The sequence below is a fragment of the Heterocephalus glaber genome, unplaced genomic scaffold (genome assembly GCF_053883595.1).
Source record: "Heterocephalus glaber isolate CG9 unplaced genomic scaffold, H.glaber_assembly_v1.0 deba00001456, whole genome shotgun sequence".
Taxonomy (NCBI): Eukaryota; Metazoa; Chordata; class Mammalia; order Rodentia; family Bathyergidae; genus Heterocephalus; species Heterocephalus glaber.
This window is the reverse complement of record NW_028258304.1, coordinates 561,308-588,026: the sequence shown is the minus strand read 5'-3', so window position 1 is coordinate 588,026 and position 26,719 is coordinate 561,308. Positions and strand designations below refer to the sequence as shown.

The 26,719-nt window shown below is 34.1% G+C and overlaps 1 protein-coding gene across 10 annotated transcripts in view; it reads right to left on the bottom strand.

Annotated features, from left to right (window-relative positions):
* The window catches only part of Exoc6b (exocyst complex component 6B), a 721,832-nt gene that overhangs the window by 243,378 nt on the left and 451,735 nt on the right, over nucleotides 1-26,719 (bottom strand). The window contains exon 19 of one of the 10 annotated variants that reach the window (XM_004849874.3): nucleotides 2,218-2,581. The exons of the other annotated variants lie outside the window; for them this stretch is intronic. Coding sequence (XP_004849931.1) covers nucleotides 2,567-2,581 — 15 coding nt within the window. The 3' untranslated portion in view covers nucleotides 2,218-2,566. Of the gene's footprint in view, nucleotides 1-2,217; nucleotides 2,582-26,719 lie in introns of those variants that run through there. 10 annotated transcript variants of the gene reach the window in all.

Below are 26,719 nucleotides of genomic sequence, written 5' to 3'. Positions count from 1 at the left end.
AAACTGAAAAGTGACTTACCTATACCTACATATTCTGAAATTTTGCTATGCCAAAGATGCAGGGTCTACTGCTACTTGCCTTGGGAGTAAGGAATATTCCTGCAATGCACCTCTGAGAAATTTACCAGATTACTATTTTCTAAGGCTGCTGATTCTGTCCCTTGGGAGGTCATTCCTTGTCCTTCATCTTCCATCTATAAACAAAGGATTGTAGAAAATGCTCACACACAGACACAGTTTGTGGCTAAGCAGATTTCTTAGAGGCCACTTCCTATTCACAGATAGAAGTACATAAGTCATAAAAAATCACAGTCCCTTTTACTCAAACTTAGCTGTTCACTGGGCAGAAGAAATCTCTAAGAAGATTAGTGTGCATTTTACTTTTTTGATTGCAGTCATCTTGTATGCCAATAGGTATATTCACGTATCTTTCTAAGATATATGATTTACTTTAGGTCTAAAGTACAAGTTTCTGGGCCGGGGATTTAGCTCAGTGGTTCCGCCACCTGCCTCACAAGCGCAAGGACCCAAGTTTGATCCTCGGTACCAAAAAAAATAAAAACTAAAAAATAAATAAAGTACAAGTTTCTGGAGGTAAGCAAGTTTCTGTGTGACAGCTAGACTCTTGAGTTTTCTTTTTTCCTTCCTGAGCTATTTCATACAAATGAAAGGATTTATTGAGTAGTAACTTTAAAGGCTATGTAGTTGGTGGGAGAAATACAATGGGCTTCTGTACATTTAAATAATTTTAAATTATATATATTACCAGCTGATACTAACAAAGAGCTATATTTGACCCCTCAAATCCTAGAATTCTGAGGTTTGCCCTATTCCCCTTATATCCTGCTTAAAAACTGGAAAATTCATTTTTACTTTGCAATACCTAATCAAATAAAATCAATGGTAACCAAATAACGGCGGTAATATTTTTTTACTCATACTTTCTGTCTGATACCACATACTCATTTGGTACTTTATCTGATTTTTAGTTATCTCAGGTGACAACATCAAATCTATCATGGGAATCACCACCTGCCCAATCCCAAAGTCAATGCCATATATCTTGGATATATTTTGTGTGTACATTTATTACAAGAGTATCCCATTCTGGTACCAATTTCTATATGAGTCAGCTTTATTTATCATAAATGAAATAACAACTTCTAAATCTAAGACATTTGCAAAACAAGTATAATCATTACTCAAATACTGTTGACTAGTACCCTGCTTCAAGTCATTTTAATTTTACAATTAAGTTAGAAATAAGGCCACTCTTCTTGGAAAATTACATGTGCATGGTAGAGAAAAAAAGTAACAGAAGAATCATACGATGACTTAAAATTTTTCTGAGAAATAACATACAAAATACTTCCATTTTGCTAGGAAAAGAAGGGTTTTTTTGTTTTGTTTTGTTTTTTGGTACCGGAGATCGAATTCAGGACCTTGTGCTTGTGAGGCAGTTGGCAGCAGCACTGAGCTAAATTCCCGGCCCTAGGACAAGAAGTCTTATAACCAAGTCTGACACAAAGAGAGCACTGGGTAATGGAGAATAATAAAATGTACAAAAGAACTTATCAAAACACATCGAATACAGAAGCACATATAAGAATTCAAGTGTCTTTTATTAAGCAAGACATTATAGGAACTTGTAAAAATGAAAAACAATGCTACTCTTCTCACCAAAATATTTGTTTTAGAAAATATTTACTTTTCTCAAGTTGCTGCTTATGTTAACACATACAGGATTTATTACTGCTCTTATAAAATGATAAATATTTAACTGACTTTTAAGATTTAATTTTAATATGGCATATAATAGAAAAATTTAACACAAACAGATGAAGCTCTTTGGGGTGTTCAATATTTTTTAAGCATGGAAATGGCTCATGAAACCAGTAAGCTTGAGAACTGTGGTATAGAGTATAAAGAATATAAATCTAAGGATTGGTAGCATTAAAATAGGAGGTTTTTCTAACACACAGCATTTGGCACAGAGTTCTCACTAAAGAAGGTATTTTTGTTGTATATAGAGACAAATAATGGTATGAAAATAAAAGGAGATCCTTTTATGATCACAATATTAAACTCTTATAGACCCCCATAGGAGATAAGAGCACAGAGGGACTGCACTTCCAAGCTCGCAGCAGGTGCCAACCCCAGCCCCAACCAGAAGGCAGGAACAGAGACACTTTGCACACCATATACTACCACCACCATCAGCAGCCCAGGCCTTGCGAATCCATGCAGGAGGTAAGAGGTAAGCAGTCAAACTACCAAATCCTAGCAAACTTTGCTTCTGGGATAAACACAGCAGAGGATGGCAGAAATGACAACCAAAAGACTAACCTGATTGTAGATGAGACTAATACCCAAGAGGAAAGTTTCACTCTAGGACTGAAGTGTTATGCCACAGAGACCAGGTGAGAGACAGCCTTGAGAGACAAGCTTAGAGGTGATGATTGCTAAACAAGGATCTTCTGGGTCCTCTGGGAGGTTTGGGCTCAGGCCAGGAAGATCACAGGGCCTGTACACTGCGCTGGGAGGTCAGGTTTGGTGGGTATAATCTTCAAAGGAGGTGGACCTGAAGGAGATGACATTTAGTCCAGTGGTATGCTTAAGCTCTTTCACTGGTGCCTACAGAAATTACTGGTCAGAATTACTACAGGTCAATATCTGGGTAGCCTAAGTGTCTCCACTAAAATCATAGACCTCTTTGCTCTGGTTAAGGACAGTTCATGCAGTACTCACTTGATATTTGATGCCATTTTTGTCACTGTCTTTAAACTATACACAAGGTTTTGTCAACTGGTTTTCACCATGCACTAAACTAAAATCAAAATGCATAAAAGATCTAAATATTAAAAGAGAAATACTTAATCTACTAAAAGATAAAATAGCTACAACTCTTGAAAACACAGACATGGACAAGGACTTTTTTAATAGAACACCAGTGGCATAAAAAATAATACTGAGCATCAACAAATGGGATCATATTAAATTACAAAGCTTCTAGAACTATGTTTAATTCTAGATTATAGTATACTGCACAATTCTGATCTCTAAGTGATCAAGTACCTAAAACTATGACTTTGGATTCTATAAGTGATAAGAGAAGATCATGATTTTGTATTTTAATGTTTCAAGTATATTGTGCATTTTATGGTATGTTATACAGTATATCTTCATTTTACAATTTTGAGTTTGTTTTTCTTTGGGTTTAATTTATATAATTTTATTATTGCTGCATATGTTTCTTTTTCTGAGCATTTTCTGGAATATTTTATTGTGCATTTCTTTGTATCTTTACATCTACTCAAATACAGAGTGTCTTGCAAATAACGTAAAGATCCATTTGGTTTTAAAATAAATCTGATACTCTTGAGGTTTAAAAAAAACTTGCTATTATCACATTAAAATTGGTTATTGGTGTTAGGACTTACTAGCATCACCTCAAATTTATACTTTTTGTTTTAACAAACTATCTTTTTATCTTATTTCTGGTACCATTCTCTTATTTCTGTTCATTTGCTATTATACACCTTTTACATGAAGATATAATGCATGTATATTATTCCTCTGAAATTTATGTATGTTCACACATATATATACACATAAATTGTAACTCTGAAGCTTTTAATACATTTAAAGACATATTTCAGTAACATTTATCTACATAGAGTCCACTGATATATTGCACTAAATAAGCCACTGTAGCCATCACCACCATCCATCTCCAGAACACATTCTATCTTGCAAAATATTTATCTATGCCCACTAAATTTTTCCTCAATGCCTGGCATCTCCACTGTACTTTCTGTATGGTTATTCATTCCATTATGGAAAGGAAGGTGTTCATGTCTCCAACTACGATTCTATACTGTTTGTCCCAGTAATTCTATCAGTTTTTGTTTGTATTAGTAGTTGCATATTAATAGTTATATCTACTTGATGCAGTAAACTTTTTATTAGTACATATTGATTTTGTTTCATATATTTTTTAATGTAAAGTTTATTTTGTCTGATTATCAGTATAGCCATCCCTGCTCTTTTGTTTACTAATGGCATGCATGGAATATCTTTTTCTATCTTTTTGCTTTCAACACCATACAATTTGATGTTTTAAAAAGAAAACCATTCTGTCAATGTTTGTTTACTGGAAAGCTTAATCCAATTACACTTAAAGTAGTGACAAGAAGAAGTATGTCATTTTTCTCTTTTTAAAATATATTATGGTGTTTTTTGTTCTTTCCTGCATTATTGCCTTCTTTTGTGTTTAATGGATTTTTGGACTAAAACATTTTAAATCCATTTTCATTTTTTTTTTATATTTTCTGACTATTTTCCTTTTTACCATGAGAATGATATTTAACATCTTACTGCTGTAACACTCTAGTTAAAATTTATACCACTTTAAGTAAGATACTGAAACTCTGTTCTTTTACAACTACATCTCCACCCTTTTTCAGTTGTTGACATATAAAAGTACAATATTATATACTGCATATTTAAAAAGTAATTATTTTTAATGTTTTCATAATACTTTGCTTTCTCCTTCAATTTTTGAAGGACATTTTTGCAGACATAGGAATCTTGTTTTTAGCACCTTGATAAAGGAGCTCACTAAGTTTTGGCCTCCAAGATTTCTGATGAGAGATTTGTTCCTAATGTTATTGAGGATTCTGTGTATGAGACATGTTGCTTCTCTCTTGGTGCTTTCAAGAGTCTTCCTTTGTCTTTTGATAATTTCATTACAATATGATCTTTGTGTAAACTTCTGAGTTCATCAAATTTTGAGCTGTTCATCCAACCTGGAATTTAAAATCGTGGATATCGATTGCCATGTCTACCATCAATTTAGGGAAGTTTTAGACCATTCCTCCATCAAACATTCTATCTTTCTCACACTGTTTTCCTTCTGAGACTCCTACAAAGTACATTAAATGTTGCTTCATTGTGCACATAGATCCCTTAGCCTCAATGAACTTTTCAATCTTTTGGCTTTATGGTCCTCAGACTCAATAATTTCCATTGTCCCCTTTTCAATTTCCCTGATTTTTTTCTACCTATTCAAATCTGCCTCTGAATCCCTCTAATGAACTTTTCATTTCTGAATTGTACTCTTTAGCTCCAAAATTCCGTTTTGGGGGGTTTCTTTTTCAGTTTCTACCTCCTTATTTATATTTTCATTTTGTTAAGTAGTCATTTCCTTGAGTTTCCTCCATATCTCCCTTTATAACTATTAACATCTTTTTTGATATAGTGGTTGAAGAAAGTGTGTGGTACCTTCTTTGCAATGGTATTACTGAATAGAAAAGGCAAACAAGATGGATATGTAATTTCAAAACAGCTACAATGTAGTTCCCAGAAGGTATCTGAAGTTCGCAGGGTAAAATTACTTCTTTTATATATAAATCATATATATTATTTTCCTTCATATCCTCTTTGGGTATATGTGTGTGTGTGTGTGTGTGTGTGTGTGTGTGTGATGACTCCTATTAAACTCTTCTCCAGTGTTCAAAGTATAGTTAACAACCTGTCCTCCTGTATACATTAAATCATCTCTACATAACTTACAATATTTAATCCAATGTAAATGTTATGTAAATACTTATTAAATTGTATTGCTTAGGTAATAATGACAAGGAACAAAGGTTTGTATATCTTCTGTACAGACATATTCTTAAAAAGTATTTTTGATGCATAGTTGGTTGAATCCATGGTTGCAGAAGCTATGATAACAGACAGCTAACTGTCTGATAGATATAATATCTATCTATACTGTTTTTTGTGCATATATATCTGATAAATTTTAATTTATAAACTAATAAACAGAAATGGCAAGATAAGATTTTATAAATAACATTTATAGATTAATTTTATATATGAAATTTATAAAGTAGGCAGGCACAATAAGAAATTAACAACAAAAATACAAACAGAATAATTTGGGGGGTTAGATAGTATGATGGTGTAAAATTTCATCATGCCACTCAGAATGGCATGCAATTTAAGACTTACAAAGTGTCTATTTCTGGAATTTTCCATTTAATATATTTAGACCACATTTGACCATCTGTATGTAACTAAAATACTGAACTAAAAATCACAGATAAGGAGGGGATGACTTATGATTTTTCATATATAAAATTCCCAAATACTCTTAGGTGTGTTTCAGCATTACCTACTAATATTGTATGGAATTATATGTTTACATCCTTGTGAATGTAAAAAGTTTGCAATGACTCTATCTTTCCAAGGTAAGAAAAATGTTTTCTTTTAAAATTTCTGTTTAGAATTTTACTAGTTCCTCATTTTTTCACATTCTTTCTTCCAGAAAAATTTCATCTACTTTTAATACATTCCAATGGAAATTCCAGGAGAAATTTTATTGGACTGTACTAGATTAAGGGACTGAAATTTTTAAACCATCTTACTACATATGAAAAGATTATGATAATTGAGTTTTGGAAATTCCTGAAAGTAGTATTCATATGTCTTGAGTTTATGTCTCAATATTTCAATCATTTGTTTGCCATTATGAATGAGATCTTTTATCCATTACATGTATAACAATCTTAAATAAGTGCTTTAGCTACTACTTCTGTTGAAAAACAGTAAGTAATACTGTTTCTGGGAAACAATACTTTTTTTGTTCTATATTTACCTACACAAAGAGATAGACACACACACACACCCCACATTTATTTTCAGACACTATTAAACCATTTTTGTTAATGTAAAGATTTTTATAGGAATGGATATTCTTTTTAGTTCTATATTAGATATTGTTTTAATTTTATTGAACTAATTCTGCATTCCTGGAATGGAGTTCATTTGTCATGACATATATTCTTTTAATACATTGCTGAATTGCATTTGTTCAACTTTAAAATATGGGGCCGGGGATTTAGCTCAGTGGTTTCACCGCCTGCTGCGCAAGCACAAGGACCTGAGTTCAATCCCCGGTACCAAAAAAACAAAAAAAAAACCAATTTTAAAATATGATTTACACCAAAATTCTACAAAACTGTAGTATAAACTTGTTCAATGTTCTAATTACAACCATATATTTTGTCTATTCTGTTCCTAATTTGAGAATGCTTTGTCTTGTCCTTTATGGGTCTTGCTTACATTAGTTTCCATAGAAACTGCACGATTGCTCATCCTCTCACATATTGTTGCCCTTGCACACAGCTTGCCTTTACCCCAGTTGATTGCCAATAAAAATCACTGCCTGTGGGCCAGGGATTTAGTGCAGTGGTTCCACCGCCTGCTTCACAAGCGCAAGGTCCAAATTTGATCCCTGGTACACACACACACACACACACACACACACACACACACGCATGCACACATGCACGCATGCAAACACAAAATCAGTGCCTGAGACTGGCCAGTGCTTTTGTCAGTTGCACCAGCATTGGTCATCCTGGCACCCCGCTTTCTCTCTCTTAGTTCTGTCTTCTTAGTGTATTTATGTCTCAGACCTGTGTGCTATACTGGGGAGGAGATTGGAACCTAACTGCAGGGGTCTTCAGTAATTGGCACCCAACATGGAGCTGACTCTTCACAGCCTGATTTGGACATAATCAATATTACAGTCCCCTGCAGAACATTCTTTCAATTTTATCTGTATCTTTAGTCAGGCCTGAATTCTTATTCTTAATTTTTTCAATTTTATCAAATTTAAACTAAGAACTGTTATATGCTCAAAACAAATCCTTTTAAATCAATTTAGTTGATATTTAATTCATAGACTATTTTCATTATTGTGTTGCAGTTTTAACTCCAACTAAGATCGCTTGCGTAGCATGTACAAGGCCCAAGATTAATCCCCACCACCAAAAAAAAATAATTAAAAATATTACAAGTACATTAAATATTTAAATATTAAAACAGAAACACTAAACTTGCTGGAAGATAAGTTAGATAGAACTCTCAAAGACACTGGCATAGGAAAAGACTTTTACGAACAAAACCTCAGCAGCACGGGACCTAGCACAAAGAATTAACAACTGGGATCTCATCCTATTAAAAAGCTTCTGCACTATAAGAGAAATCACTAACAGAGCTAAGAGACAACCTATAATGTGGGAACAAATTTTTATCAGCTGTTCCTCAGACAAAGGACTACTATCTAAAATACATAAGGAACTTTTAAAAAATCAGACCTCACAAATCTAAAGACGCAATTTTAAAATGGGCATCTGAAATGAGCAGACATTTCTCAAAGAAGTAAAAGCAGCAAATAAACATATGAAAAAATGTTTCACATCACTGGTCATTCAAGAGATGCAGATGAAAGCAACACTGAGATTCCACCTCACCCCAGAAAGAATGGCTGCTATCAAGAAATCAACCAATAATAAATGCTGGCAGAGTTGTGGGGAGAAAAGAACCCTTCCCCATTGTTGGTGGCAGTGCAGACTGGTGCAACCACTGTGAAAATCAGTGGAGACACCTCAAAAAGGTAGCATTAGAGATCTCATTTGACCCAGCTATTCCTCTGCTAGGTATCTTCCCAAAAGAATTAAAAGGATCATACCACAGCGATACATGCACACCCATGTTTATAGCAGCACAGTCTGTAATGGCTAAAACTTGGAAAATGCCCAATTGCCCATCAACTGGAGACTGGATAAAGAAGATGTGATTTTTTTTTAAATATAAAACAGAGTACTACTCAGCCATAAAGAATGAGAAATTAGAGGCATTTATAGCTAAATGGATGCACATTGAGGCCATACTCTTAAGTGAAATAAATAGGACACAAGTGTAAATACTGAATAGTTTTCTGGTATGAAAAACTAAAAGCGTAAATAAGGATCGAAATGTATAATTGATAATGTGAAATAGGAAGAAAAGGTCTAAAGGAGTAGGGGAAGGGGGAGAGGAGGGGAAAAGAAAGAAGGGAAAAGAAAAAATATGAGAAAAGTAAAAAATGGGAACACAGTCTTTGTAAATAGGGAAGGGTGGCGGGGACAAAGGGAGGACAGGAGAATAAGGAAAAAATAAGAACCAAGATACATCATGTAAAGGTACAAGATCCCAATGATGAATGTAACTGTACTGTATACCTAAAACGTACCAATAAACTTAATGGAAAAAATGCTACAAATAGTTTCCATTATTAACTAATTCCTATTGTTTTCCTTTTCTTGCTGATTTCTTTAAAAACTTAATTGTTTTTTATTCTTACTAGATTAAAAGAGTAAACACTGAGATTAAATTTTCCTTTAAGTATGATTGTAATTATAACTCATTTTGTGCTTGACTGACAAATTTTATGATCAAAGAATTGTTTAACAGGAAAGTGTTGAATTGTCAGGGTTACTCTCCCTTCCAGATAACAGTAACTCATTTGCATCACAAGTTGAACCCATGTCAGACTGATTCTATAGATTCAGCTCTTAAATATTATTTTCTATTACCCTCTTTCTTGCTATCTGTTGTTTCCTATCTTTTGCTTTAAGATCTGTTTAATTAATTTTTAGGTCCCCTTCTCTTTGATCATTAAGTTAGAGAATAATAATCAAGTTTTAGATCCAAAAGTGAGAAATTTTACACGTTTAAATCTATATTAAATGCACTTTAGAATGTCATTAACAATAAGATACTCTATTTTAGAATAATCTTGAAAAAATATGGTCACTATTGACTGGAAAACATATTCTAAAACATTAAAGCATGAAATGTTTCTAAGAATTCTTTAAGCCATATTTTTTATTTATGTACTCAAAAAAATTCTCCATGTTCATCGTGTTAATATGACTCTCTCTCCCACCCTCCCCTCCCCAAAACTACATTTTGTTATTTCTTTCTACTTGTCTCAGTGAACTATCATCAAACTGTTATTCCTAGATTATGTATCTTTGATTTAAGAACTTGAACACTGCATCCATTTATCAAAATCTGCTTGATTCTGTGTTAAATAAATAAAACCACTAATCTTTTGATGGTAATTTTGACATTTCTAAATTCCTTCTTCTGATTGATCTTTTGAGCAAGTCTTCAGGAAAAGTTCATAAGGCCTACATTTCCTAATTTTAAAATTTTCACCTCTTTTAAAAAATTCTATAAATATTACACTGTGACTTGGAGTCAAAGGAAAAAATACAAGTCCAACTTGATTGCTAAAAAATATTATAGGAGTCCGGTGGTGTGGGGCAAGAAGAGATATTCTTTCTAAGTAAAAGATAAGTTGTTGTATCTGGTTTCCCCTACAACCAAAAAAGAGGCACAATGCCTAATGTGCCAATTTGGATTTTAGAGGGAACATATTCTTCACTTAGGTGTTTTACTCAGGCCTATTTATAGAGTGACTCACAAAGCTGCTAGTTTTGAGTTCAGTCCAGAGCAGGACAGGGCTTTGCAATAGGCCCAGGTTGCTGTGCAGGCTGCTCTGCCACTAGGGCCATATGATACAGCTGAACCAATAGTGCTTGCAGTGCCAGTGGCAGGTAGACATGCTGTTTGAAGTCTCTGGCAGGCTCCCATAGGTGAAATGCAACATAGGCCTTTAGGATTTTGAAGTAAGGCTCTACCATCATCTGCAGACAACTACTCTCCATTTGAAAAACAGCTCTTGGCCTGCTACTGGACCTTAGTGGAAACTGAATGCTTGACCATGGGACACCAGGTACTCAAACAACCTGAAGTGCCTATCATGAGCTGGGTATTATCTGATCCACTGAGTATAAGGTTGGACGCCACAGCGACATTTCATCAGTAAATGGAAATGGCACCTATGTGATTGTGCCAGATTAGGTCCAGAGGGTACAAGTAAGTTATATGAAAAAGTTGCCTAGATGCCTATGGCTCCTACTCCTGCTATACTGCCTCTGTATCCCAGGATGCACCTATAGGGTGTACCATATGGGGTGTGCCATATGATCAGCTATTAGAGGAAGAAGTGGCTGGGGTGTGCTGAGTGGGAATGCCTAGCTGAACTGAGTCAGTGTGGCTTTGGGTGTGAAAGATCCACCTGAGGATTGTCAGAACAGCATAAAAAGAGAACAGGAAGGGAAGATTGCATGCTGCTGATTTTCCCGAAGGAGCTGCTTTTCAGCAGTTTTTCTTGAAAAGAGTTTTGGCTTGCTGTCTTTCTTGGGGAGAACATCAATCCTCATCCTCATCTTTGACCTTGTCTCCTGGCCCAAGTGCAGATCTCTCAGCCTTCAGCAGAGATCCTTCACCATGCCAGCACAGACTTTCTAACTTCCACCACTGGCCCTTGGGCCTTTTTGGTGCTGATCCTTGATAGGGACTTGCACAGGACATTGTTGAGGTCTCCAAGCTCTTGACTGGATTCTTTGGGTCTCCAGCACACAGACAGATGTGGGCACATTTCTGCATCTGACTCTGGTAAGCATTGACTAATATAGTGACTTTTTTGTTAGACTATTCCAATCATTTTTAAATTCTTAAAAGTATAAGTCGTCATTCATCCTTCCCTCAACTCAGTGGTATTTACTAAGACCTTTCAATTATTTCAGGGATAATTTCCCCCTGTAATATAAACAACAACATTTTCACCAATAGTTTTTAATCTATTTTTTCTCACTGCATTTTATTTGTTCTTTTTCCCTCAAAGTTTTCTCTGAGGCATTAAATCCATCTGCTGCCTTATTCACTCTACATTCTTCCTGACTATAAGATGGTTTCAATTATTTCTGATAACTTTACTCATCGCCATCTCTCCTTCAACCTTACTTCAGTGATCTTTTAATCTCCTAAATCTCTTCCATTATCTCATGTCATAAAGTCTAAAATCGCTTTAATCTCTTTAATAGTGTTCAATTTTTAAAAACATTTTTCAGTTCCTGAAGTAACTCTTCTTTCAAAATATATTTCTCATTTACCTTTTGAGTCAAAATTTGATTTCTTTATATGTACTATTAGTTATGCACAGGTCTAGAGTTGTCTTGAGGGAAATTTGATTATATCTGCTATTTGGTATGATTAATGGGGTTGGATTTTTCAGCAGATCAAGTCACTTTCTAAAACATACTTCTATAATCTGAGCTGGAAAGCAAGAAATTAGATATGTATTCATTTCTTCAAGTGCTCTGAAAGGTGAAAAGATGTGATATGATACAGTAAATATCACTTAAATGAAAAAAACTCAAATATATTGTCTCAAAACATTACCCTATCAAATTGAATGATTACATTGTCCTGAGACTGTCAAGTTCCATGGGTTAGTTGTCTTACATTTTCATTGTTGCCCACTACAGTGACAGCACCACAAGTGTAAGGATGTTTTCACAGAACAAAATCAAGATGAAAAAAAGTAAAGTATAATCTTTGCCAGATCAACCTCCCTATCATTCTGTATCCTGAAAAGTAAGAAAATTAATCCCAAATTGGTATTTGTAAACCATAATCCTAGATCCACTATTTCCAATTATAATTGATGAGGTCTTTCTGAATTTTCTCACTTACACTGCAAATCCTAGAAAATCCTTGAAATGTTGACATCAAACTTTCATTTGGTGCAAACATTATCAATATATAGAAAACAGTGTCTGTAATAAGTGGAATGAGATAAAAGTTAATCTTTTAGTTTTATTTATGCCTGAAGCTTACACATTTATTTTTGGTTCTTAATGGTATTTTCAGAGAGTATTTCAGGAATGACAATCAGCTCAATCATTCATCTTTCCTAGAACTCTCAAATTTCAACTTTTACATGAATTTCACAAGATTTCAAATAAAATACATAAAATCAAATTAAAGGATATTGTCAAGCAATAGTCCTTTGTAATTTGTAGTAATAATATATAAATTTTATGTTGAACTTACAATGTTCTAAGCTAATTCTTTTAAAGTATAGGCAAGCAAAAAAGTTATCTTTACCTTTTATTTCTTGTGGCACCATCGATCTTTAATAAGTTTTCTGTCTGAAAATAATCACGGAAACCATATCTCGATGATTGCACTTCATGCCTAGAAATGTTCTAGGCATTTTCTCTCAGATTGGTATCAATTATTTTTAATAAATTATCCCTGTTCTTATCCAAACTAAAAAAGGCACATGACAGGATCAGAATATTAGAAGATAAATGAAACATTCTGATTTGAAAATTATTTTAGGATTATACAAGTCTTAATAAAAATAAACCGGCCATTAGAAGAAATTAATAAAGTACTAAGAACAATGAATTATTTCAGATACAATCATAAAGTGCTTTGATTTTTTTAACATATACATGTATCAAAATACAGATAATAACAGGTTATACAATAATGCTAATCATTTGGTGAAATATTCTTGGAATACCTCTCGTAAAACAGCTTCTATGACCATTATTTTTATGACCTCCAGTGGAAGCAATTATTCACCATATGATTTTTTAAACTTTTAACTCTGACAGAAGAAAAATAATTTTTCAACTGGGAATGAATTTTTTTTTCTTTTCAGGGGACATTTTTCATATCTGGAAATACTGTAATATCAGAATACAGGGTGAGAAGTGGAGCATACTGGCTTCTAAAGCACCGGTTAGAGAAAACAACCACACATATCCAGTTCCCAGGTCAGTTCTCAACAACAAATAATCATCTAACTCAAAATTTCAGTAGTACTAAGCTGCTTTAGAGAAAAGACTGAAGAATAGTCTGAGAAATTATTTCAGCATGGTCTCTTAGATTCTGTAGGCAATTCACAAACATTTCTTGGATAAATAAATAATAACTTCAAGAAGACCATATTTGAAATGGAAATTTATTGGGAAGCAGGTTGTGATATAACTGTTTTAAAAGCAACAGCACGAGGCTACATCTTTCCAATTTATTAAATGCCAAGTTTTATGAGAAAGAAAAAATAAAGCAGTAATATAGCCTGTATCTTCTGCTCATTTAGGAATTTGGTCTTTGCTTTCAAATGAATGACTGCAAACCTTGAAAACTCTTTACCAAATATATGAATGGAACAGACAGTTCTTCCTACAGGGTTTGAAGACTAAGATAAATTCTGATACAAAAAGATGTAAACAGAACCTGTATAAATTCCTTAGTATCTTAAAGTCATACCAGCAAAAAACAAACAAAAAGAATCCTGAATCTTGTAACTCATTTAAGATATCATTCTATGAAAAACCAAGCTCCATTAAAAGAAATAAGGGATTTAGCTCAGTGGTTCTGCTGCCTGCTTTGTAAGCACAAGGTCCTGAGTTTAATTTCCAGTACAAAAAAAAAGAAATAAGTAACCTCGATTAAAGAGAAATTAACAGTCAAAGAAATCCTGAATTTCTCAGTATTGATTAAGGTACTCAAAAATCTTGTCAATAAGAAATATAATACATTATGTGCTAAAGAGAACAAACTTTACAACCAGAGATTTGAAATTAAATTTGGAACAACCAATTCACATTAATGAAAACACAGACAACTTATTTACCAGAAGCATCCTATGTTCCTCCACTGAAAAGTGTGGGGGCAAAAATGTACCTTATTGGATGCTGTCTATTATTATTAACTATTGTTAATAGAGATCAAAAGGTCAGATAATGTATCTTATCTGATTTAATTTCCCAGAGCTAAGAAGATACAGGATCATTTAAAAATTAGGGTAGTTCTTATCTACAGAAAATCTTTTACTGTGCATATCCATTTAGAGAATTGATATCTTGGCTTCAAATACGATTCACTGAAAACTTCATAATAAATGTTAAACTATTATTTCAAAGACTAGCTTATTTTTTTAAATTCTGCTGCATATTAACTCCAATACTAGACAATGAATTAAGGATCTGCTCCTACCTGACGTGGCTATAAGAACAGAAAGAAGATCTCATTGTGCTCTTAGATTTTTATTCTCTTACTTAGATTTTCACTTGAGAGCATATAATTAAATCTGACATATATCTGTTTATTTATTGATGTGTATAATATCAGCAATGAATTATTTTCAAAGTGGATTTTAGGGGGCCAGGGATTTAGCTCAGTGGTTCCACTGCCTGCATTCCAACTGCAAGGTCCTGAGTTCGATCCCCAGTACCAAAAAAAAAAAAAAAGTGGATCTTAGGGCAGCTAAATTCCAAATACAACATATATGATTCAATCAACACTACTTCAAATCACAACACTATATTCTTCTCAAGGGAAGAAATTTCATCTTTATAATAACCTTAACAAGTGGCACTTCACTGAGCACATGTTAGGTACTCACTAAGAGTTTTTTTAAATAAAATTTTAAATAAATTGAAAGCACTGTGTTTCAAATTCTAGGAGTTCATGTTATTCTGAAGCTGCATTCTCTTTTCATTAGCACTTCACATAGTACTTTGGAGTCTTGCTACAGGAATGTCTAAAGCAAGACATGCAAAGACTGTACCAATAGGTTATAATGTTCACTAAATGTTTTCTAGAGCTTAGTTTTTAGTTAACTTACATATGTTGTTTTGAGAAACATTAGTCATGAAAAAATACTTTTATTCAAGAACAGATGCAGCAAATTTCTGGATCTGCCACTTACTAGCGATGTAACCTTAAGCATTTTAATCAAGTTCTCTGTGCTTGTGCTTTTTCATCTGCAAAATGAATAAAATAATACTACCAACCTCAGAGCATTCTTAAAGAATATTTACAAAATAACTTATAACATTGTACATGGTACATTTAGCTTTTTATTAAAATTAGAAATAGTTTGTTTTAGGAGCAATAACTTCATGAAGATTAAATCTCAGATATAGAAGACATAAAAGTTACTGTAAAACTCTATAGATTAACATATTTTAAATTATCCCTCTCTGGTTTTTATTTGGCTACATTTAAGGCATTTCTTTCTCTAAAATAAAGACGAGCTTTGAGTAATATTTGAATGTGATAGTATTCAGCTTCTGATAATAAAAGGAAAGTGAAATTTTCCAGAATCATAAAAAAACAAAGTATTTCTTGTAATGTAACCTGCAAACCAATAATAGATAAAATATCAAGCTTATACATATCCGCATACTTAATACATTTTAAGCAATTTCAGTATCATGAACATGCTTTAAGAAGAATCATACCTTCTCCATCAACTGATGTAAAAAGATGTAATAGGCCTAACATGCAGTCCTGAGTGAGGACCTGTAAGGACCTCACACTCAAACTGGAATTCAGGATCTCTTCCTAAAACTATTCTTCTACAGTTACCTATTGATATCATCACCTAAAGCTTACCATCGTATATAACTCTCCCCTTTCAAACAAATCTGTGCATTCATCCATTAATATATATCCTACCTCAATAATAACTCTCTTACTAATTCCCTGTTCATTTCTATTCTGTCAGTTTGAACAATCTTTAATACTAGAAGGAATTTCTGCAACAATCTCCTAATTAGTTCATTCCATTTCCAGTCCTATTTCCTGCTATCAAATTAATATGCCCAGAAAAAAATGATTTTTATACTTGTTTAAAAACTATCAGTGGTTCTCCATTTTTTTGCTTAGTTTATTTTTTAAGGTCTTCCACAATCTGGCTCCAAATTTTCCCCACTATTTTTCTTTATGTATCCTAAAGATATTTCAAGCTGCTAATTATCACACACACACACACACACACACACACACACACACACACAGAGGCACACACATGCACCAAAAGTTGTCTTAAAAGACCTTTCCTAAATATTCTTCAAATTTTGTGACAGATGACATTTTCTTTAGAAAATCATTCCTGAACTTCCTACAAATCCTTCAGTACTACACCTTGGATATCTGTTGCACTTAATCTGTATCTCAGAGCACTGATCATAACTTTACAGTGAAATATTCTTACTAAAAGGCCTTCTTCAGTGCTTTTGTACATACTGCTTTTTTTTTTTACATAGTAGAGTTCAATGTGCACACTGGAATGACTGTTGAATATAAAATTGATTTTTATACAAAGAAACAGAGGTAAAAGGTTTTAAAGTTAACATTCCAAGATCATGCTGATTTAATCGGCAAGAGAATTAAGTTATTTTTCCTTTCACCTAGACTCTACCTATCCACCTATCTGTCTATCTATGTATCTAATGAAAGATAAATAGATATGCAGATATGAGATAAACACATATTAGAGTTTAAATAAATCTTAGAAAAAATATGATATCTAAAAGCAGTACTAAACTAGCAATCGGGAGTTCTAAGTTTTATTTATTTTGTTTTGTCATTAAATAACTAATAAGCTTAGATAAGTCACCTAAAGTCTCTGAAATTCATTTTTATAATGTATGTGTAGTAAAATAATGTTCAGCATCGGGGAAATAATATAAAGAAACAAAGGCTACCATAAAGGCAAAGATGATTATTGCTGTATTCTTATTGAATAGCACATATAAGAACCTCAATCGACATTAAGTCCTGGGTTCCAATTTAGAGGTGATAAGATATGCTTGAGAATATGTATGTTCTATTCTACATACATGTGTGTCATGAGTATAGTATAACCAAATAGCTAGTAGGGGGTCTAAAGTAGAGACCATCACTTCTAATAGCAAAAGTGGCATTAACTGGAGTTTATAATCCACAGATGGGCATATGCACCACAGCATACAATTACCCAGACTATTAAAAATGTGTTATCAGTGAATCCAAACTCAGAAAACTTTAACTTTTTCAATTTGTTTTGGAATTTTTTATTGTCAATGATCTGTATTTTTTTAAGTGCATGCAGTATGGAGTTTGGAGAGCTGCCTTTTCCTCCCACTAAACATCTAGAAATAAAATCTATTACTATGGAAAGTATCAATGAACACAAGGCTTAAAACTGGAATGAACATTTTTAAATGAATGGCACATTTTGAGGGCATTTTGTTTCAGTCTGGGATCCCCCTTCCCTTTGAGGGTTACATAATTTCTTTTCTTTTGGTGCTGGGGATCAAACTCGGGTCCTTGAGCTTGCGCAGCAGGCAACAAAACCACTGAGCTAAACCCTTGGCCCTGAGGGTTACATAATTTCCAGTAGAGAGTGTCCACAAATTACAAAGGAGCTGTATTTGTAGACCAAAAAACCTAATTTGTTTCAGATGTTTATCTACCCTAGTATATTACTTGCAAAAGCAAAACTACGATGTATTAAAAGGATAATAGCACTATCATTGATAGACTCTAAATTCAGAATCTAAAATGCACTGTACTTATCACTTCACTAAAATCAACTTCCCCAACTGATTTAATAGACTATTATTATTATTATTATTATTGAACTATAATTCCTATATATAAAATTTACCATTTTAAAGCATGCACTTCAGTGGCTTTTAGCATATTGACACAATTGTGTCAACACTGACGTTCTCTAATTCCAGAACATTCCTGTAGACCCATTAACAGTCACCCTTTCAAATTCCCATCCTCCACTTTGCACTGGGCAGCAGCTCATCTACTTTCTGTCTTTATGAATTTGCCGATTGTGAACATCATATGTAAATAAGATTGATACAATATGTGGTCATTTGTGTCTGGCTTCTTTCACTCATTATATGTAAAAGGTTTATCTATGTTGCAGAATTTACTACTTTAACTCTTTTTATGGTTAAACAATATCCCACTGTATGGATTTATGATATTTTGTTTATGCATTCATCAACTGATAAACATTTGTGTTATGTCTACTTTTTATTTTTATTTCTTGTTACTTTTTATTAGTGGATGTTTTCAATACACAATGTTTACATTCCATGTGTGGACTTGGTACATATATATAACACATCTTTTTTTTTTCCTTAAATTGTTTTATTGGTACATTTTAGGTATACAATACATTTACATTTCTTATTGGGAACTTGTACCTTTACATGATCTATCTTGGTTCTTACTTTTTCCCCACCCTTCCCTATTTACAAAGACTTTATTTCCATTTCTTCCATTTCTCATAATGTTTCCTTTCCCCTACCCTGCCCACTTCCCCTACCCCTGTGGACCTTTTCTTCCTATTTTGCATTATCAACTATTCGTTTTAATCATTGGTACATTTTAGGTATACAATATAATGACATTCATCATTGGAAATTTGCACCTTTACATAATCTCTCTTGGTTCTTATTTTTCACCCTTGCCCAGCCCTCCCTTCAACCCCTCCATCCCTCCCTATTTACAAAGACTTTGTTTCCATTTTTCCATTTTCTGATATTAATTCTATTCCCTTCTTTCCTTTCCCCTACCCCTCCCACTTCCCCTTTCCCTCTGCCCCTTTTCTTCCCATTTCACACTATCCATTATACCTTTTATTCCTTTATTCATCCCTTTCCCTTCCCCTCCACCCACTACCCTTCATCTCTTGATCCCACTTGAGAAAGATCTATCTCCCTATTTCCTAGTATCTATCTTTCATTTTGCTTTTCATTTATAATTTGGGTTTCTTCTATAAGAGAAACCATGCGATATTTAACCTTGTGTGTCTGATTTATTTCACGTTACATTATGATCGTAAGGTGCTTTCATTTTCCTGCAAATGACTCAAATTTATTTCTTTATGGCAGAGTAAAGAACTCTCTTGTATGTAAACACCATATTTTCTTCATCCATTCATCTGTTGATGGACATTTAGGCTGATGCAGCTATGAGCATTTGTGTATACGTTTTGTCTTTAAATATAGTATATTTTCAATTCTCTTGCATATATATCAACTAGTGAAATAGCTGAATTATATGGAAACTCAAATGTTTAACATTTTAAGATAAAGTCAGATTGTTTTTGCAAAGTGGCTATATCATTTTACATTGCAAAAAGCAGTGTAGGAGAGTGCTAATTTCTACAGATCCAAACCAGCACCTGATATTCTTTTTGACTGTAGCTATCCTTATCAGTATGAAATGGTATCTCATTTTGCTTCTGACTTGCATTTTCCTGATAGCTATTACTGTTGAAGAAATTATTACATTTATGTGCCATTTCTATATCTTCCCTAGAGATTGTGTTGTCTTTTTCCTGTTGAGTTGTAATAGTTCTTTATAAAATCTGAATACTATGCATCTATCAGATATTTGATTTGCAAATATCTTCCCCAATATACTCTTACTTTGTAGCAATTGAATCCACAGCAAATAGGAAAAATTACAAAAAGGAAGCAAACTTTTTGTCACTGCCACCAGTAGCAACCCTAAGAGTTCTCTTTAGCCATTTATTTTATGATGATCATGAAGTAGCATGTAAAGAATAAGTAAGATGATATTTCATGAGAAAAGAAGGATTATCTTGAATATGCCACTATTTTGGAAACCTGCTCCCGAAACAGAAAGAATCAAAGTTTTTGAAACAAAGCTAATGATTTAAAATACCATCTACTAGAAATAACTGGAGGCTTATTGTTCTCCCTAGCAGACTGCCTTTACTTTTTTATTTTTTTCGGATATAGCCAGAGTTCAAGAAGAGTCTAACACATTTGTTGATATCAGATATCTTACAAAATGTCCTACAGCCACTTAATTTGACCTCAGCTAGAATGATAAAACAATCCTTAGAAAACGATCATTTCCTAAGAATTTGTTCTCAAATATTTTGGTGGGAGCTAAAAATGTACTAAGAAACTCTTGTTTCAAAACCACAGAATTCAACATTATAAGACTGTTCAAAAATCCATCTATTAGTAAACTCATTTTACAAACTCTACATAAACAAATCCAATTTTTAAAATAGTCCTCTTTTGAGGAAGATGTTTGTTTCACTTTTGTATCTATAAAACAAGAGAACATGGAAAAGTATATCTAACAGCTGCAAGATGATAAAAAGAAGACTAATCTAAGATAAAATGCAGTTGATTAAAAATCAGACCAGCACAAATGGCATAAAAGAAAAACCGTTCAGAGAAATAATAGGAAATTTTTCAAATATGGGGAAAGAATATAACATACAGAAAAGTTGAGACATATAGAATCCCAAATAGCTACAATCAGGAAAGAACTTAAAGCTGAAAGCTTTCTCTGTAAAATCAGGAACAATGCAAAGATTTCCACTATCACCATTCCTGTTCAATATAGTTCTCAAAACATTAGCCACAGAAACCAGGAAAGAGAAAGAAAAGAGAAACAGAGAGGAAAAGAAAAAGTCATATTATTATTATTATTATTTGCAGATGACATGATACTTCTACATAGGATACCAAAAATAATTCGACCAACAGATTCCCCAAACTGATAAACCCATTCAGCAAGGTAGCAGGATACAAAATCAACACACAAATATTAAGTGTTCCTACGCACCAATAATGAACCCACTGAAAAAGAAGAAAACAATACTATTCACAATAGCTTCAAGAAAAATTAAATACTTACACAGTTCAAAAAAAATTAAATACTTAGGAACTAATATAACCAAGAAAAAGAAAGAGCTCTAAAAAGCTAAGTATAACACTACAGGAAAAAAATAGATCGAAAAGGACAGCAGAAAATGGAAAGATACCCCTGTTCCTGGATAGGCAGAACCAATATAATCAAAATGGCCATACTTCCAAAATTGACATACATACTTAATGGAATCCCAATCAAAATATCAACACTATTCTTCACAGAACTAGAGGAAACAATCCTAAAATACATACGAAACCAAAAAAAAAAAGATCCAGAATAGCAAAAACAACCCTGGGAAACAAGAGCAAAGCAGGAGAAATCACAATCTTAGATCTCGAATTATACAGAAAGTTACAGTGATACAAACAGCATGTCACTGGCACAAACACAGATATATGGATCCATGGAACAAAGGATGCAGAAACAATCCCAGGCACATTCACCTATCTGATGGGAGGAGGAGGGCTGGGTCTTGCTATGTAGTTCAGACTGGCCTTAAACTCATGGTGATCCCCCTGCCTCAGCCTCCTGAGTGCTGAGATTACAGGTGTGTGCCACCACGGCAAGCAGCTGTCTGATCTTTGATACTAAAGGAACCAAAAACATAGGCTGGAGGAAAGATAGCCCCTTCAGCAAATGGTCCTAGAAAGACTGGCTATTCTCATGCAGAATATTGATTCTAGATCCGTATCTCCTACCATGTACTAAACCAAAATCCAAATGGGTCAAAGATCTAAATATTAAAAAAATCTGCTGGATGATGAAACAGGTAAAACATATGAGGTCATATAGTTATAGGCACACTGTAAAGAATCCCAACTGCACAAAAAATAATATCAAGAATCAACTAATGGGATTATATCAAATAAAAAAGCTTCAGCACAGTGAAAAAAACCCAACCAACAGAATGGAAAGATAACTTACAGAATGAAAAAAAAAATTGTCAGCTAATCCTCGAACACAGGACTAATATGTAGAATATATAAAGAACTCAAAATAATTAGATCCCCTAAAATAAAAGTCACAATCAAAAAACAGGCAAGTGAAATGAACAAATCCTTCTCAGAAGAACAAACAGCCAATAAATGTACAAATACTGTTTGACATTTTTGGTCATCAGAGAAATAGAAATGTATCATTAAGCAATCAAATGATAACAAATGTTGGCAAAGCTGAGGGAAAAAGGGAACCCTTCTATATCGTTGATGGAAATGTAAAATTATATAACCACTATGAAAAGCAGTATGGAGGGAAATTCCTCAAAAAACTACAGAAATTCCATTCGACTGAGCTAGTCCCTTTCTAAGTATCTTTCAAAAAAAAAAAAAAACCCAAAAAAGAGAGAGACATTATATTTCAGTGAAACATGTATGCTATGTATTTATAGCAGCAAATTTCTTAGTAGTTAAATCTTGGAAGCAGCCAATATGTCTATCAGCTGATGAACAGATAAAGAAAATGTAGTATTTAACACAATGCAATACTACTCAACCACAAAGAAGTATATATTTGAGTCATTTGTAGGAAAATGGAAGCACCTTGATACCATAAATGTTAAGTGAAATAAATCAGATACGCAAGTTTAAATATCACATGATTTCTTTTATGTGAGAAGCCAACAATATAAGAAATTAAGGAGCAAAATAAAAGATAAACAATAAGAAACAAGGAGATCATTTGCATATGGGAAGAGTACCAGGTGATGGATTGAGAGGGGAGAATAGGGAGGGCAAGAGGATGAAAAAAATTAAGATGTATTATGTACATGTACCAACTCTTAATGATTAATGTAACTATTTTGTACTGAAAACATGTACTAATAGAAATTGAAATTTTAAATGCAAAACAAACCTTGTAGTGAAATCAAACAAATCTGATCTCCTTTCTATTTCACATATCATCAAATGTGTCAAAATAGTATGTTCCCCAAAGCTTTTGCATTTCTATACCAAAAAAACTCCAATCATCCTAATAATGCTCTTCATTATGAGCTTCCTTTGTAAATTCAGGGCTTAGAAATCAATCTAATATATTGAGTGTGGCTAATGTGAAATAGAGCAGAAAATGTACCACTACAGCCCTAATATCAGAAATTGCATTTCTATTTATGTAACCTAAATTTATGCTGGCTGTTTTGGAAGCTTTATTTCACCAAGGACATCTATTGAGTACCCTGCATTCCCCAAACTTAGTTAGAAGACCTAATTCTGAGCTATATTCTCCTTTACTTATACTTATAAAATTGATTTTTGGACCCATTTAACAGTTTACATTCAACATTCCTTGCATTTATCTTCTCCCCTGAAACCCTACCGGTGATTTAGTATAGATCATTCATTATCACCCACCAGAATATTAAAGCATTTGCTAAATGACTTCTCTGCCATCATTCATACTGTAGAGTGATTCATTCACTAAACTGCAAAGCGATTGTCCATAAATACAATTAGATTAATATTTTCCTGTATTTCTATTTATGGTTTTACATCATTTTCAATAGATAGCCCAATTTCCTATTGTGATATTTAAGGTTCTTCATGTTCATTTTATAACACCTCAACATATACTCCTAACATATACTTTCTAAAAAGCTCCATGATTAATTTCTCTGTTTTCTTATACAAACTGGACTTCTTCTGCCCTGTGTCTTTTCCTTTCTCTTCTACCATTTGTCTACTAAATAATTACATAACTGAATCTTCTCATCTTTTACAAAAACATAATTATGTTTGTCTATTTCTAGCGAGAGAGGAACATATGTCATTCTCTATTCAAGTAAATAGTGTTCAAGTTATATGATAAGGCAACTGTATATAGGTACTAAACTATATTTTGCAAAGATATTTATGATAAAAAATTTAGTGTATAAATTAAGATATTAACAAAGATAATTAGTAATAAATATACAGTAATAAAATTTATGTAAGTCCCTTCTCCCTCCCTTCTCAAAGTATCTATGCTTATCCGTCTTGTGATGATATAACACAATGTCTGTGCAACGAGAAGTGAGACAAATGACCTAAGCTTTGAGATGCAACATTCACCAAATGACATTTAAACACAAGCATATAATACTGCAATAGTTGATCTGATAACCTAGATAGCTACTAAAGGACTAGTGGGCAGATGGCATATAGATATAGCTGGACAAAGGAAGTAATTCATGCGCAGGCCTGGACAAAGTGCAACACCATGAGCTTTCATCACAACTCACAATGGCAATGCAATTTAAAATGTACAAATTGTTTATTTCTGGAATTTTCCATTTCCTGTTTTCAGAACACAGTTGACTGTAGGAAACCAAAACCACACAAAGTGAAACTGCAGATAAGGAGGCAATTATGTACTTACAACAATAAACTGTGGTAGAAAATTTTAGATACTATTACCATTTTTTCTCAATTGTGAAAATTATGTTATTATGGGTAAACAAAATAAATGAACTGTTAAACATATCAATTAGACAACTAAAATAAGGGATGATATGTAACGTGAAAATAGAATAGAAAAATTAACAAAAATGATTAAATGTTGTAGTATAAAATTAGTTCTCATGGTTTGGACATCAAAATCAAAATGTTCAAATAAATAAATAAATAAATAAATAAATAAATCGAAATGTTCAAGCCAAACTGCCCCAAATCTAAGTTCTATATAAATACTGAGTGCAAGACTGTGTATTACCAGACAGGGAATTAACTGTGGATCAGTTACTTCAGAGTAAAATTCTGCTCAGCTTTGGGTGAAACATGTTATTGCCATAGTTGCATCTGAGAAGATGGCTAAGGTCTTTGGAAAGACACACAGTGTCATCAACATTGTTTTATATATTTACAAGTTTAAAAGAGTAAGATTTCAGGGCCAGAGATTTAGCTCTGTGGTTCCGCCACCTGCCTCACAAGTGTAAGGTCCTGAGTTGGATCCCCGGTAACAAAAAAACAAACAACAACAAAAAGAGTGAGATTTCATACTATTAAATTGTGAGATAATAGAAAAGCCAATAAATGTAATTTTATACTTTCACTTAAAAGGGAAATAAACCTAAGGTCATATTATAAAGCTACTGGCTAGCTTAACCAGTGAAATAATCTATAAATTTGTTTTAAATTCTATACCTTTCAAGTTTATGATCCTCATATTATTTTCCAATATGTCTCACAGCATTATCATTTTTCCATTGCAGTAACTGAAGGATTACATTATAATAAAGTCTTAAAAGTTACCCCTTCTCAATGAAGGTGTGTAACTATATTGAACAAACATGAATATTTTAATGAATACAAAAGATAAGAACTGTAAGATGAAAATTCTTCTAAATTGAGATCTTAAAGTTATCTTCAGTAGTAGTTTAACAATTTCTAATATGCTTTTACATTTATTGTATTGAAAAACCTCTAAACATTATATAGATACTGTATCAAACTACTCCTCATACATGGTTCCAGCACATAGAGTTAACTAAGCACAAGAATCTAAGTTTGGGAGCCCACTGCAAACAGGCAGGTCTGCGCATGCCCTAGAGAGGTCTGGAGTCATGAAGAACACACCTATTCAGCCCTCTGCAGACAGGCAGGTCTGCCCACACCCTACCAAGGCCCTGAGTCACGAAGAACACACCAAATCAGCCTGCTGCAGACAGATAGGTCTGTGCACGCTCCACCGAGGTTCCGAGTCACGCAGAACACGCAGAATCAGCTCAGACCCCTGCAACAATCCACTGAACCCCAACCCTGCTCCTCTGTACAGCCACCTGGTGCCATACTACAAAGACCCAGAGGACACCAGACCACCAGACCAAGGTACTGAGTCCCGCTGCTCTCGGCCCAGAGGTAGGGGCTTCTGAGCCGCTATCACACTGCTCCTGGTCCAGAGCAAGGGGCTTCCCAGCCACCATCCCTCCCCCTGCTATCAGCCCAGAGGATAGGGCTTTTGGGTCAGCTTCTGTCCTGCCGCTCCTGGCCCAGAGGAAGGGTCTTCTGAACCACCATCCCTCCCACGACGCCCAGTCCACAGGTAGGGGCTTCTGAGCCACCATACCACTGCTCCTGGTCCAGAGAAAGGGGCTTCCAGGCCACCATCCCTCCCACTGCTCTCAGCCCAGAGGATAGGACTTTTGGGCCACCTTCTATCCCGCCCCTCCTGGCCCAGAGGAAGGGGCTTCTGGGACACCATCCCTCCCACCACTCCCAGCCCAGAGGTAAGGGCTTCTGAGCCACCAACCATCCCACTGCTCCTGGACCAGAGGAAGGGGCTTCCTGGCCACCATCCCTCCCACTGCTCCCAGCCCACAGGAAAGGGCTTTTAGGCCACCATCCCTACTGCTGCTCATGGCCCCTATCCCACCTCTCCCAGCTCAGAGGAGGTAATCCGTGCAGGCACAAACAGACCCCACCCCAGTTAAAATGTGAAAACATGTCAATAAATCTCAAAACCAGACTTCCAGATCACCTACAGCAAC